This window comes from Oncorhynchus tshawytscha, linkage group LG25 (genome assembly GCF_018296145.1).
Source record: "Oncorhynchus tshawytscha isolate Ot180627B linkage group LG25, Otsh_v2.0, whole genome shotgun sequence".
Lineage (NCBI taxonomy): Eukaryota > Metazoa > Chordata > Actinopteri > Salmoniformes > Salmonidae > Oncorhynchus > Oncorhynchus tshawytscha.
The window spans coordinates 25,057,898-25,073,871 of record NC_056453.1 but is presented as its reverse complement, the minus strand read 5'-3'; the positions used below and the strand labels follow the sequence as shown (position 1 = coordinate 25,073,871).

At 41.7% G+C, this 15,974-nt stretch overlaps 1 protein-coding gene across 1 annotated transcript; it reads left to right on the top strand.

Moving 5' to 3' along the window:
* Positions 1-4,632: 4,632 nt before the first annotated feature.
* On the top strand, positions 4,633-14,149 carry pmp22b (peripheral myelin protein 22b). Its single transcript, XM_024388094.2, has 5 exons — positions 4,633-4,790; positions 5,449-5,540; positions 5,757-5,850; positions 10,609-10,749; positions 11,838-14,149. Exons 2-5 carry the CDS (start codon positions 5,463-5,465, stop codon positions 11,996-11,998), a joined length of 474 nt encoding a protein of 157 aa, XP_024243862.1. The 5' UTR covers positions 4,633-4,790; positions 5,449-5,462; the 3' UTR covers positions 11,999-14,149.
* Positions 14,150-15,974: the final 1,825 nt, after the last annotated feature.

Below are 15,974 nucleotides of genomic sequence, written 5' to 3'. Positions count from 1 at the left end.
TCCCCTAGTCGCTTCTTCACACTTCTTCACGTTGAGACTGGTGTTTTGCTGGTACTATTTAATGAAGCTGCCAGTTGAACACTTGTGAGGCGTCTGTTTCTCAAACTAGACACCCTAATGCATTTGTCCTCTTGCTCAGTTGTGCCCCGGGGCCTCCCACTCTTCTTTCTATTCTGGTAAGAAACTGTTTGCACTGTTCTGTGAAGGGAGTAGTACACATCGTTGTACGAGATCTTCAGTTTCTTGGCAATTTCTCATATGGAATAGCCTTCATTTCTCAGAACAAGAATAGACTGACGGGTTTCAGAAGAAAGTCTTTGTTTCTGGCCATTTTGAGCCTGTAATCGAACCCACAAATGATGATGCTCCAGATACTCAACTAGTCTAAAGAAGGCCAGTTTTATTGCTTCATTTATCAGAACAACAGTTTTCAGCTGTGCTAGCATAATTGCAAAATGGTTTTCTATTGATCAATTAGCCTTTGATACACTTGGTACACTTGGATTAGCTAACACAACGTGCCATTGAACACAGGAGTGATGGTTGCTGATAATGGGCCTCTCTACATCTATGTAGATATTCCATAAAAAATCTGCCGTTTCCAGCTACAATAGTCATTTACAACATTAACAATGTCTAGACTGAATTTCTGATCAATTTGATGTTATTTTAATGGACAAAAAAAATGCTTTTCTTTCAAAAACAAGGACATTTCTAAGTTTACCCCAAACTTTTGAACGGTAGTGTATCTTTACTAAATACTTTAACTTGAACCCATTTGCAATCCACATTGTTCTAAGTAATTACATGGCTTCAATAGCATTCACACTGATATAGGGGCCTGGCCTACTGTAAATTGCATTATGGCTATGCATGGTTATGCCAAACATTATCAATAAGCAAGATTAAATTCATTATTGATAAGGCCTAATAAGTGAACAAATAATTCTAATCAAATTCTAAACAAAAGAACTAGTTTTAAATAGACTATGTCACACTTACAGGTACCATCATTTCTCACTGTGGGCATATAATATTAAAACAATGCAGACTATTGAGAGTTGTATGCACATCCACACGTTTCACACTAGCCAGACAAAGATACATATAAAGAGAAAGGGAGAATGTCCACTCACTGTTATATTGCTCCCAAATAGGACTGTTTTATGAACATAATCGCAACCGTTTTACAGATTAGATAGCATTCCCACATCTCCAAGAAGTTACATTGCAATCACGCCACGGACGTTGTCACCATGAAGGTTATTAACCATTCTGTTAGGTTGTAATAAAATGAAAAAACATAAGCATACAAATAATAATACATAAATCAGTGTAAAATGTAATGATATCATAATATCGCCAGGATAAAAAAGACACAAATTGCTGTTGAACCACCCTTTGTTATAGTAGGCCCAAGGGAGAGCTTGGCTTTGAACATATAAAACGGAAGACAAGCTATTTTACAGGTTACAGGTAAACTTCTCAATACAAAAGTTCAACGGTATTCACCGAGGTTCAATGATATATCTATCATTGCATGATGGGCATGTAGCCTACATCATTTTACGCACGTCCTAAACGGGACTTGCGTGGCTAAAATAAGGTGGATCTGCTTACAATGCATCTACTCTTTCAAAGGTTTTTCTTTATTTTTACTATTTTCTACATGGTAGAGTAATAGTGAAGACATCAAAAGTATGCAATAACACAAATGGAATCATGTAGTAGATAAAAAGATAAAAAGGAAATGCCAGCTCACTGTTTTATTTGATATAAGACAGGTAAATTGCCGAACCTGGCGTTAGGGGTGGGAAATGTTCAGTGCGCAAGGTTTTACATGACGAAATTGCAAACTAATGTGCGTTTGACACAAGCGCCGCCTTATCACCAGCCGAAAATAGAGCCCAATTTCCTCATACTTTTTTTGCTACAATATGGAATGAGTATTATGTTGTTTGTTTGTCTTGAAGTCGTGATGACATTTGATTACATTTCCTCAAGAATGTTTTCGTAAAAGAACACCATATTTCCCATATCAAGGATACACTGATAACGACGTGTTTCTCCTTTCCTTCAGGTCTCAGTATTTCTGAAAATGTTCAATTCTCATTTTGATTTAGTTTAGGTATTTTCCCTTAGGCTTTCAAGTGCTTTGATTTTTGACATTAAGAATGAGGTGCTGATTCACTTGGAAAAGGGAAGACAGAGCTCCTACCATATGGTAGTTTGCAGCCATGGATAAGATACAGAAATATAAATAGGCCACAAAATAAGTTTTGTGGCCTATTTCTGAACATATGTCCTCTTTGTAATGCAGAGATACATCACTGTGTTAGCTCATTAGTGATGGAGATGCAACATTAGACACAGGTCAGATCCTGACCAGTTGACTGTCTCTTCCAGCTGGGTTGGCTCTGGGCCTCTGTTAAACAGATAGATTAAATGTAACACTCCCATGCGGTAGGAACGTCCACCCACCAACACACTCACTAACTCTTGTCAGTCTTTTACAAACATTGGCATATATGGGGCTAGGAGGGTGTGCTAGCTTTTCATTTCAAGCAGTAGTGAGCTACTCCTCTAGCCTGGTCCCAGATCTGTATGTGCTGTTTGGCAAGACATTGACTATAGCAGTTGAATATGCTAAATAAACAGATCTGCGGCCAGGCTTGTACTTCTCAGCACCTCTGGGGCAGTATGCTGTCTCTATATCACTGCCAAGAACTGCCATTGTATACCTACTACTACATAAATACATGGAATAACGTGTAATAGGTCTCCGTGTCATCTTGATAAACATCTACTGTCCTACAAAAGTACATTGACTAAGGAGTTTTGAAATACTCACGTGATGTGAGGTCAATCAATGAACTGAGTTGAAGCTCTGTGTATCAGACGTTTGTTCATTGAAGCACACTGAACGTAATAACATTACATTGTTTGACAATGTTTTACTAAGGGTGGGCAAACATTTCTATTGAGCATCATCCCTTGACAATAAGATACATTAAGATGTGAATGTTTATCTCTCACCAACACTTAACTGATACTTTTTCATTCTGCTGAACTTGCTTTCAGCCAAGACGCCTACACCATTATCCAGAGAGAGGTTTGAGTGTGTGTGTATATATATGTCTGCTGACATGGGTTATCTAAGTCCTGTGGGCCTGTAGAGCTGCTCTACTAGCCTACTGAGTGTATGTTAAGTGTCTGTCTGTCTGTCTGTCTGTCTCATGCTGTGAGTGTGACATCCACCCAACACACCCTGTATTCAGCATCCAGGGCTAAAACACTATGCTGGAGTATTCTTCCTTATAGGCATAATGACTGACCGTTGAGTGCAGCAGTATGTGTATCTAATGAGCCTAATCTGGACCACAAAGACCCTTACACTGTATAATTTATAGAATATGTCTTTCACTGTGCAGAATTCAGTCTCTTTCACTCAGAATGTAGATTTCAGTCTCTCTCACTGAGAGTGAAGCAGCATTGACTGACAGTTTCTGTACAGCAGGTCTCCGTGCTGTAGTGTGCTACAGGTTGTTTTACGTTAGAGGGAAAGTCATGTCTTAATACTTACAGAGAGAGCTTGGGACGGTTTCTCCAAAGTACTCTTGCTGAATGGAGAATCTCCATTCAAAGTACTTTTCAGTCCAGGACATTGAGTATAATCTGTGTCCAGGAATCAGGGTCCTAAAGTTTTGACTCCTCACTGCTCTTTACACTTAAAAGACGCTGTCTGAATTCCGATCATTGTAATCATTGCAACACCCATGGCTTTATTACCCGGTTATCTGTATCTGTACCTGTAAAAAGGAGTAAAATCCATCCCTTTAGAGGTTGGAACGGCCCTGACACTCCCACACTCCTAGTTGTATGAGTCAGGTCAAACAGAAGATAGAGGATAGCCCCATATCCTGTCTGTGTCCCAAATGGCACCCTAATGCACATTGTGCATTACTTTTGACCGGAGGCCTATGGGCTCCCAGCTGAATGAGTCATGTCAAACAGAGGATAGGGGATAGCCCTAGATCCTATCTCTCCTATCCAGCAGGCCTACGTCCCATAGGCGCTGCGCTGCGGCTGGGGCATACCCACCCGTCCACACATGCAGCGTGATGGGGTGAGTCACTCATTGGGCAGACCACACTGTATGCTATGGCTAGTATCCAGCAGGAGGGAGAGGGACTCCCACCCTTGGAACCAACAATGTTTGTGTACCTTATTGCCCAGACAACACTGCAGCAGGATGAATGAAAGACTGACTGGAGGGAGACACCTCAGTATTAATTCAGTTTGGAGCACATCCAACATACCTTATTCTATACAGCATACTGTACATGGTACATCCACCCTGACCCCTCTCAGTTTCAACATGAGAGAAATTATCATGTCTAAAGAATTACATCCAGATAGATGAATAAATGCATGTGTTGTTCATGGTATTCAGGATAAACAAACAATGTGTCATGAAATCACTTATTTTAAAGTACACAAAGTGAGTAACTTACAAGCGGCTTTCCTGCTGCGTAAATACGCACCGCGTCTTCTAGGGATATCAGGAATCCTAGCCGTCGGACACTCCCTGACGTAGCGACGCACGGATGGGCGTTGTTCTTCCATAATGAGATACTTTATAACTGCAGCGCTGCCACTGACGTCAATCTAGCCAGAAGGACTTGTGACCGGTGGACTACAGTTTTTGGACTCTTTGGGAAACTTGCTTTTTGCGATTTTCAGCTGAAAACCATTTTTGTGATATTATAGTCACTCCGCAGTCGCATTAAGTAAGTTGACTTATCTTCCAAATGTGGTTATTTATTCGCTAGATTAATGCGCATGGAATATGTGGCACGCACGGAGCACCAACACCAAGCGGGCTTTCAGGGGAGCGGCTTGGTTTATTTTTCTAGTACCTATAACACTCATAACGTGGTTGACAGATGTTTGTCTTTATTTTACTTATCGACTATCAGTGTGTCGATATACAATAACCTTTTCTGTTATATTATGTGACATTTTTTATTTTTGCTGCATAGTTGGAGTAGAATTATGTTTGTTTATAATTCATGCGCACTTAATGATAATATGGATGCAACCTAGGTCCAAATGGATCTGCGGTGTTGTGTGAAAGGTGGTCTGTTCTTATCTAGACTGCATTTTATACATTTTTAGTAAGGACCGGCTACACTAAAAAGCGTGTAGTTAGTATGCACATATCTTCAGCTTATTACAAGTTGAATATAAGGAGGACATTGACATTGACTTTTTTAGAACTCTGCTGATCGACCTTCCACGGTGCTGATAAAGTTTTTTGGAGTAGGCGCTGTTCTGAGTTCAGAACGGGTACTGCAAATCCTGCAGTGACACACCCATGTCCCAGTCCCACAGAACTGGAGAGAGACTGAGAAATCACAAACTAACGGTGTCCCTTTTATCATTTAGCTTCTTCTGGCAAGATGCTGCTCCTTCTACTGGGAATTGTCATCCTGCACGCCGCAGCCCTAGTCCTCCTGTTTGTGTCAACAATTGTCAGCGTAAGTAAACCATCGTTATCAATGAATGATCTGATAAAGCAATGTATTACTGATATCTCATTTCTGATAATCATTCCAAACAGAAAAAAGTGTTTTATACATTTAAAAATCAATAGTTTTGTTTTTAAAGCATTGACATCTCTGCTATCTGTAAAGGCGTTTTCTATCAGGCTGCAGTGTTCTCTTGTTAATAGCAATACTGTGTTTATCCTCTAGGCCTGGACAACAGGGTCCACAAGCAGCTCAGACCTCTGGAATAACTGCTCTACAATCAGTGGAGGATACCACTGTGACCCAGCCTACACTGGAGGTAGGATGCAGTACAGACTGACTTTGTACATCTGATGCTGTGGCTTGTTTTTTGTTTTTTTTCATTCTGCATGATGCTGATGATGCCTCTTGTCCAATAGTAAACTTATTTTGAAAGGATATACTGTAGACATGTATTTCTTGACTGTCTGTTTGCGCATTCGATTCTTCTGAGGTGTGTCTTGAGAATAAGTTAAGCACTGTTGGTTGACTGAAAGATCAGTAGACAATAAGACATGGGAAGACCTGAACTGTGATTAACTATAACTGGCTTAAGCCCACCCATTCACTCTGTAGTTTACCGTGCCTCTGAAGGGCGTGTCAGGCGCCACTGTGACTCTACTGCCATCAAGGGGTGAGGATGTGAACCTAGAGTTTGCACTGTTCATATGCTCTCCTCTGTATAAATAGTCATGGTGTGATGTCCATATTCAGGCTGCATGTTTGGGAGGCCATAGTGGTGGGATGAAGGTTTAGGGTGGGACTTTGTAGGAAATCTCAAGTGTTAGATCTGGGGAGGTGTGTGTGGCAGACAGGGAGGCCTTGGACCACCCCATGTAGGACATAGTGTGCTGACAACCCTGGTCACGCCCATGTATCAGATTGTGTGTACAGCGAGATCATTAACAAAACGAGAGATCTAGCAGCCGTGATTGTCTGAGACAGATTTAGACCAAAGCCAACAGTGGTTGGAGGGTAAGACTGCAAAAAGATTGCAACTAGACCATATACTGTACTCTATCATCTACTGCATCTTTATGTAATACATGTATCACTAGCCACTTTAACTATGCCACTTTGTTTACATACTCATCTCATATGTATATACTGTACTCAATACCATCTACTGTATCTTGCCTATGCCGCACTGTACCATCACTCATTCATATATCTTTATGTACATATTCTTTATCCCCTTACACTTGTGTCTATAAGGTAGTAGTTTTGGAACTGTTAGCTAGATTACTTGTTGGTTATTACTGCATTGTCGGAACTAGAAGCACAAGCATTTCGCATTAACATCTGCTAACCATGTGTATGTGACAAATAAAATTTGATTTGATTTATTAAATGAAGTTATGACTGTGCATTACATGACAAAGTATGTGGACACCTGTTTGTCTAAGATCTCATTCCAAAATCATGGGAATTAATATGCTGTATGGACCTCGCTTTGTGCATTGTCATGAAACGGCAAAACGCCTTCCCCAAACTGTTGCCACAAAGTTGGAAGCTCAGAATTGACTAGAATGTCGTTGTATGCTGCAGCTTTACGATTGCCCTTCATTGGAACTAAGGGGCCTAGCCCGGACCTTGAAAAACAGCCCCAGACCATTATTCCTCCTCCACCAAACTTTACAGTTGGCACAATGCATTCGGGTAGGTAGTGTTCTCCTGGCATCCACCAAACCCAGATTTGTCCGTCGGACTGCCAGATGGTGAAGCGTGATTCATCACTCCAGAGAACATGTTTCCACTGCTCCAGAGTCCAATGGTGGTGAGCTTTACCCCACTCCAGCTGATGCTTGGCATGGTGATCTTAGGCTTGTGTGCGCGGCTGTTCGGCAATGGAGACTCATTTCATAAAGCTCCCGACGAACAGTTCTTGTGCTGACGTTGCTTCCAGAGGCCGTTTGGAACTCGATAGTAAGTGTTGCAACTGAGGACAGAAGATTTTTACACGCTACGTGTAATAACAGCACTTACATTTGACCTGGTCCGCTCTAGAAGGGCGGAAATTTTCTCGTGCCACATTGAAAGTCACCGAGCTCTTCAGTAAGGCCATTCTACTGACAATGTTTGTCTATGGAGATTGTATGGTTGTGTGCTCGCTTTTTATACACCCGTCAAACAGGTGTGGCTGAAATAGCCAAATCCACTAATTTGAAGAGGTGTTCACATACTTTTGTGTGTATCCTACAATTTCCAGAAACATGATTCTAGAGGCACTGTAATACTATAGAACTTGTGTTCAATTGCCTTAGAGACCCAGTACCACAGTGCTAACTGCAGTAGCCTCGAGCCCATCAGGCCGTAGCTAGCTGCCTGGTGATGTCATGTGTCTAGAATGTGCGGGTGGGTCTTGGGCCCCGGTGTGTGTTGTCAATGAGACAGGCAGTAGAGCCAACAGCAGGCTGAAGCCAACATGCTCACTGTCTCTCTCTCTCTCCTCCTCTGCCAGGTGGATTCATGGAACAGCTTGTTTGATTTGCTTTCATTACACCACTGATTGACGCACTGTGTTTGTATAAGGAGGCACGTGTGTTTGTGTTCTGTGAAGAGGGAGGGATCGAGGGGAAGATAGTGGAGTCTGTACTCAAGTGCACGGGGCCCGGCCCAGTCAATCAGTAGTGCTCAAAGGCCCCTGGAGTGCTTTACTGAGAAATCCGTACAGCTGGCATGCCTGGGCTGGGAGAGATATAAACATGAGGACAGAGCATACTGAGTAACATGAGGCTCCGTATACTGAGAGGGCGGGATGGTGGTGGAGGCACGAGCGAAGGTCACACCCACTGGGTGGCCTTTTATTTTTAATTTTGCTATTAGGAGTTAAGTTATGTAGTTTATATTCCACATGGGGATTGGTTTGTTTTGTCCATCTTGTTTGTACTTGACCTGCCTTTGCCCCTGAAATGGGAATCCAGTCTTAGTTTGTATGACAAATTAGAGTTGAGCAAAGTCCACACTAGGGATGCACCTTACTGTACGTTAGTTATTACATGTCATGGACACACAACAGCTGGTATGATCTCTACTGTAGCCACAAGCTGGCACATTAATCTTTTATATGACGCTTCGATAGTCAGGACTCAACAAAACCAGAACAATTCTTAATTTTCCTGTTTTTGACTTTTCTGTGAAATCTGTCTGTATTTTTATATACATTCTAGAGTATAGACTCCAGTATAACACATTGTTGTACGGGTATACCCATGGCGCATATAATGGCAATACCTGTAGACACAAGCACAACGAGCGTTATTACGGTAGATATTCTGGCCCCAGAGTACCACATCTCACACCAGAAAATCCCCCATGCCACAACGTCACAGCCTTCTGGTACCAGACAGGCAGCCCTGAAGAGGGGAAAGAGAACACGTCTGTTTATCAACAGTATAGATGGAGATATTCATAGAACCCTAATATAGAGCAGGACAACCAAGGATAATGTAACCTATCATGTTTAGGCCTATACATGGAGTTATTGCATGCCATTGCATATACATTCCAGTATTCTCGTTATGAGAGCTGTTTGTATTGGTTTTGTGTAATGCTTTCGTGGATATAAATAGTGTTTGTCATATTGCTGTACAGTGGATGGGTTCGATAATAGTGTTGGCAATTTCCTCCGCCATATCTCCTGTCTAGTGTGCTCTGCTCTGGGGTGAGTGCAGCATGGGGACAGACATAATTGTCGTTCTGGGTAACCTGACTCTTTGATGGCCTCATCGAATCCATTAAACCCTGTTGTCATTTCCCCAAACCTCTCATGAAAAGATGTATTAGTTTCCTGGAAAACTACAGGTGCATCATGGGAGATCTACCAATGATGTCAACTGAAGAAACTTATGAATTAGTAATGTGTTTGCAGACTGAGTACTTTTGCTGGTGATGTTTGTTTGTGTAGTCACGCAAGGTCGCCACAAAGCCAACTGTCTCCTTACTTCAACATTATTTACACATCTACTTCTTAGCTGCCGTCATTCATTCAGGTTTCTTAACCAATTTAGTGATGCTAAAGCAGTCTGAGCAGGGCCTCAAACCATTGGCTTCGTGATGAATTAAATACCTGTAAAAACAAGCATGCACAGTAAGTTTGGTACCTGACAGACTCAAATTCTGAGACATGGAGGATGCATGGTATATACTGAGACTGGAACCTTCTCTTCCTAATTGACTAAGGTCCAGTGTCTTTAGTATCCTATGGGAGCATGCAGATCTGTTTGGCTCTGTAGAACATTTTTTGGGGGGGAGGGGGGTAGCATTAGCCACCAAAAGAGGACTGTAGCAGACGCAGCTAAACATGAGATGAGAGGGAGAGGGATAGCTGGCTTAGGAAACCTGAGAGTGGATGCAGGTTGCATGCATGACCCTCAGACAAGAAATAGACCCCCTTGGAAGTCCAGGCATTCCAGACATAGTGCTGTGGTTGTAGCACTAACACACAGATTGGTGGGGGCAACTTCTCAAAGTCCCTGGCTGTCAATACAGGTTACTAGAATGGGTTAACAGTGCTTTCTGTACTGTAGTAAGCTGGCCTTGGAGCAGTGGTCGGTAGCCAGAGGATCAATATGTAACAGTATTAGGGGCCTGTGTGTATTACTGAGTATGCTACAATGCTTTCAGGAACAGAATATCTATGTAGGTACCATTATTGTAAATCCATTAAGGATTCCAGGTAACTAAACAAGACTCATTCCGTGTCTGGCCAGACCAATATTTAGCTGATTTTAAAAAGAGTTTCATTCTCATTAAAAGTGGTTGCTTTTAGTGTGGTGACCTCGGCATGATTCGTTTACCATGTTGTGTATAAAAAGTGAAGTTGATTTTTAGAAGTGAGTCTTATGGGTCCATGTACTGTATAGCCATGTATCCTGTGTGGTCCTCTGTAGCTCAGTTGGTAGAGCATGTCTCTTGCAACACCAGGATAGTGGGTTTGGGACCAACCATAATAAGAAAATGTCCACTTTGGATAGAATCATCTGCTAAATGGCATATTATCTATAATTGACTGACAAGCTCCCTCTCTTCCCTACAGAGTGGATCCAGGCAGTGCAGGCCCTGATGATCCTGTCCATCATCTTCAGCTTCATCTCTCTCTTCCTGTTCTTCTGTCAGCTCTTCACCCTCCAGAAGGGAGGACGCTTCTTTGTCACTGGAGTCTTCCAGATCCTCGCCAGTGAGTAGCCATTTTGTCATCCAGGAAAACAAAACTGAAACGGACACATTCAGAAGTTTACACTACACGAAGTATATGTGCCTGGAAGAACCTTTTGGGTTGCCACACATGCGGAACCTTTCCACTTGAAACATGTTTCTCAAGCAACCCCTCTGAAAAGGTTATTTGAGGAACCCGTGTGTAAATGTTCAAACCAGAACCTTTCTGTGATTAGAGGGGTTCGATTCTTAACCTTTTATTGTAGAGGGGACAGCCTATCAGATTGAGGTGAGGCTTATTGGAGGCATAGCTTTCAGATAATTATTTTTGTTCACACTTTAGCATAAATGTCATTCCTGTTCAAATTTGTACACCGCAAATCAAATGTTCCTTGATCATATTAGAATATGTAATATGCATTCATCATTGCTGATTACATATAGTGGTAACTATTTGAACTTGTAACTTTTTATATGCTCTTGAAGAACTCAAACTCCTGTTAGCTTGATTGAAACTACAGAACCATCAGTGTTCAACCTTAGCATGCAATGACAATAGAACAGATGAACTGGAATGACATTTACTCTTAACGGGTGACTAAGATATATTTTACAGCCACACCTCTACTCCAGGGTCCCTCCATGAACCCGTTGCTACAATAAGGGTTTATCCATTGTTTATTGTGTTCCGTGCCCTTTGGCTATGGATAGACACTTCTTCTAGTCTATTGTGTCAAAGGGCTGCCAATGTCAAACCTCCCAGGTTGGCACTGTAGACTGTGCCAGTGGGCACAGAGACGATCACACAAGTGGAAATGTCAAGACAGGCAATGTAGGGGGTGAACAACAAAACATCAAAGAGACAATGCCATGACATGCCAGTTCACAGTGGGCTGGGGAACTTGGAAGTAGACAAAGGTTCTAGATGAGGAAGTGAGAGGCCTGTTCATGGTTAAATAGCCACCATCTCCCCCAATGCTGCCCAGCAGGGTTCATAGTAGGACACATTAAATAAAGCACAGATTGTGATTACATGACACACAATTTGATCTTCAGGTTCAAATGGAATTGACTGTATTGTATGTAAACATTTCCTCTCATCCTTTCCAGGTCTGTTTGTGATGAGTGGAGCAGTGATCTACACAGTGATGAGTCCGAACTGGGTGCCAGTATCGGAGGCCTACGGCTGGGCTTATATCCTGGCCTGGGTGGCCTTCCCCCTGGCCCTGATCAGCGGACTCATCTACGTCATCTTGAGAAAACGGGAATGAGGCCCATGTCCCCTAACCTCCACCCCGCCCTCAGCATTAACAATCACCCTAGGAGACTAAACTCAAAAGCCTGAGGACCTGTATACCTCACTGGGTCACAAGGCTGCTTCACCTAGGTCTGCACCGCACCCTAGGGGTAACACCAAAAACAAAACCACCAAAAATGACATAATGAAACAACCAATACTGTCAAATGTATATACTGTAGTATCTATGGTTTAAAACCTATTTATAACACATTTTACGTGTATGTACATAGTATTGTCGTGTTGCTCCGTTGACAAAAATATTCGTATGAGCTTCATTTTAGCTGATAAAGTGCCTAAATATTTGTTTGTAATTATGACATAATTAGATGCTGTTTGTTTCTCTCTATGTAACCCACCAAAAAATGAAGAATAAAAAAAGTTTTTAACTATTTTAACCAATGTGCATGTATAAAATATAGAGCAAGAAAGAATGTGTAACTGAGCTTGCTTTACAAAAACTAAAAGTGGTAACATCCAAATGATGATTAAAGGGATTCTCCTGTACTTTTTAGCCAGTAGTTTTAAAAGTAGAGCTCACGATCCAAAAGTGGCCCCCGAAAATTGCGTACTACGACACGTGCCCAATGTCACTGCTTCTGCTCTGCTGTGTATCATGTGCCTCTTCCTAATTTTCACAAATATGGTGAGGAGCTGAGGCTCATTGGTTGAACTCAAATTGCTAGGGGGCTGGTTCAAATGGGAGAAATTCTAGGAAAAATGGCGAAGCACAGCTTCAAGAAAAAGTTGCTTTCAAACTAGGGATTTTGTGGCTAATTGAGGTAAGACAGTAATTCTGAACTACACATCCAGCCCAAAGCGGGTGGTTTAAAACAAATACTTAGTAGTTGCCAAAGGTCCGGAGCATGTCTTTAACCATTCAAATGTTGGTTTGGTTATTTCTGTTTGTAAAATGTTTCAACATTATTTTTTCTATTTTCAACAAAGATGGTGCTATGTATTTACCATTCCTATTACTGATAGCCATTTTGCAATCATTTACAGTCAAATGACTTGACTTATGCCATGACGTAACTAGGACATCAGGATGAGATGTAGACTCCATTGTAATGTCCATGTGCCTAACTGCTTATGTGTATAGAGAAGGCAATTCCATTTTGATCTGTCTAAATCAAAGCTTTGAAACGATCAGCTTTGATTCTTTGGCTACAAGGCGTTTGAGTGATGTAGCATTAGTTTATTTTGTTGGAATGCCATTTGGAATGTCAGTATTAGAAGATCCTGCCAATGTTCCATTTGCATTACTTAAACCGTTTTAGACAAGTTCAAGGATGGAGAATGTGAGCTAAATGAAATTCACGGTGACTAAGATCTGTGTCTTTTCTCTCTTTGTAAGGCCATGCCATGTTGATTTGTTGTGTTTGTGTTTTATAGCATATGTACGACCAGTAAACACACTAGAACCTTTCTCTTGGACAGAGTACTGTAACAACTAGTAGGGCATTGTAGCCAGACCCAAATTGATTTTAAGTTTTTATATCTAACATTTTATAGAGATATTTCAATAGTATTGGTAAGCTCTGAGGCAGCCTACTCAAACCTGATCGAGGCAGAATAGAGGACATTACTTTTAGTATTAGCTTTGTCATGTGGGAGAAAATGGACAGTGAGGTTTGCAGTTTGTTCTGTTTGCATGCAAATGTTCTGTTTCACATACTTGAAGTTTGACAAGCTGCAGTCTCTGCCACCCTGAAGAACGCAACTTCTTTCTTTTTGGGGAAAACATTGTTTAATATATCTATGACTATCTAGTATGCAGACCGATTCAATAAAACCAATCATATTGAAAACAGCTCCTACCTACGGGGATTTCTATATATATATTTCAGTACTCATACTGTATGTTGTGTATTCTTCCTCATCATAGAATAAAACTAACACTAACCCCATTAGACCTATATCTGATACATTGCATAATGTTGACCTCTATAACTATTTAGCCAAATACAATGTTAATAGCTATTGTCTGCCTTGACGTTATGGTAAACTACTGACGTGAAAGGTGCAGTACATGAAAGAGTGTAAAGTGGAATCCCTGCCAATGTTAACTGTATCTGGTTGGTCTTAGATAACTGTGTGCTATTAAAGAGAATGCAAATTCTGAGTTCTCCCTCTCTCTGTGTCCATGATGTAATGATACCTGCACTAGGGGCTCGATTCAATCTGTATTGCCGAAGTCCAGCGCTATAGCGCGCTTTAAATTTAAAGGTACTTTCCTATTGAGCCGACATATGCAGCATTTACTGTGAATGCAGTCTGTGCAGGAACATTGCCTTTAAATGTGCAGTGCATTCAGAAATTATTCAGACCCCTTGACTTTTTCCACATTTTGTTACGTTATATCCTTACTCTAAAATTGAGAAAAATATATATTTTATCCATCTACACACACTACCCCATAATGACAAAGCAAAAACTGAAATATGACATTTCCATAAGTATTCAGACCCTTTACTCAGTACTTTGTTGAAGCACCTTTTGGCAGCGACTACAGCCTTGAGTCTTCTTGCGTATGATGCTACAAGCTTGGCACAGCTGTATTTGGGGAGTCCCATTCTTCTCTGCAGATCCTCTCAAGCTCTGTCAGGTTGGATGGGGAGTGTCGCTGCACAGCTATTTTCAGGTCTCTCCAGAGATGTAAGATTGGATTCAAGTCCAGGCTCTGGCTGAGACACTCAAGGACATTCAAAGACTAGTCCTGAAGCCACTCCTGCATTGTCTTGGCTGTGTGCTTAGGATCGTTGTCCTGTTGGAAGGTGAACCTTCGCCCCACTCTGAGGTCCTGAGAGCTCTTGCTCTGGAGCAGATTTTCATGAAGGATCTCTCTGTACTTTGCTCTGTTCATCTTTCCCTCGATCCTGACTAGTCTTCTAGTCCCTGCCGCTGAAAAACATCCCCGCAACACGATGTTGCCACCACGCTTCACCGTAGGGATGGTGCCAGGTTTCCTCCAGATGTGATGCTTGGTATTCAGGCAAAATAGTTCAATCTTGGTTTCATCAGACTAGAGAATCTTGTTTCTCATGGTCTGAGAGTACTTTAGGTGCCTTTTGGCAAATTCCAAGCGGGCTATCGTGTCTTTTACTGAGGAGTGGCTTCCGTCTGGCCACTTTACCATAAAGGCCTGATTTGTGGAGTGCTGCGGAGAGAGATGGTTGTGCTTCTGGAAGGTTCTCCCATCTCCACAGAGGAACTCTGAAGCTCTGTCAGAGTGACCATCGGGTTCTTCTTCTCCCCCAATTGCTCAGTTTGGCCAGGTGGCCAGCCATAGGAAGAGTCTTGGTGGTTCCAAATTTCTTCCATTTAAGAATTATGTTGGCCACTGTGTTCTTGTGGACCTCCAATGCTGCAGAAATTGTTTGGTACCATTCCCCAGATCTGTGCCTCGACACAGTCCTGTCTCTGAGCTCCACGGACAATTCATGGCTTGGTTTTTGCTCTGACATGCACTGTCAGCTGTGGGACCTTATATAGACAGGTGTGTGCGTTTTCAAATCATGTCCAATACATTTCATTTACCCCATGTGGACTCCAATCAAGTTGTAGAAACATCTCAAGGCTGATCAATGGAAACAGGTTGCACCTGAGCTCAATTTAGAGTCTCATAGCAAAGGGTCTGAATACTTATGTAAATAAGGTATTTCAGTTGTTTAGTTTTTTTTGCAAACATTTCTAAAAACCTGTTTTCACTTTGTCATAACGGAGTATTTTGTGTCGATTGATGAGTAAAAAATGTATTTAATACATTTTAGAATAAGGCTGTAACATAACTAAAATGTGGAAAAAGTCAAGGACCTGAATACCTTCTGAATGCACTGTATATCGCGCTGTAGCGCAGGTCTTCAGCACTACGGATTGAATCCAGCCCTAGCTCTGCATACACAGACATACATTTTCTGTACATCTCCTTATTTAATATGTGCTTCATA

Coding starts and splice junctions, on each gene's coding strand:
- pmp22b (XM_024388094.2), top strand. CDS start 5,463: ATGCTGCTCCTTCTACTGGGAATTGTCATCCTGCACGCCGCAGCCCTA. Junction 5,851..10,608: donor TGACCCAGCCTACACTGGAG/GTAGGATGCAGT, acceptor TCTTCCCTACAG/AGTGGATCCAGGCAGTGCAG. Junction 10,750..11,837: donor AGTCTTCCAGATCCTCGCCA/GTGAGTAGCCAT, acceptor CATCCTTTCCAG/GTCTGTTTGTGATGAGTGGA.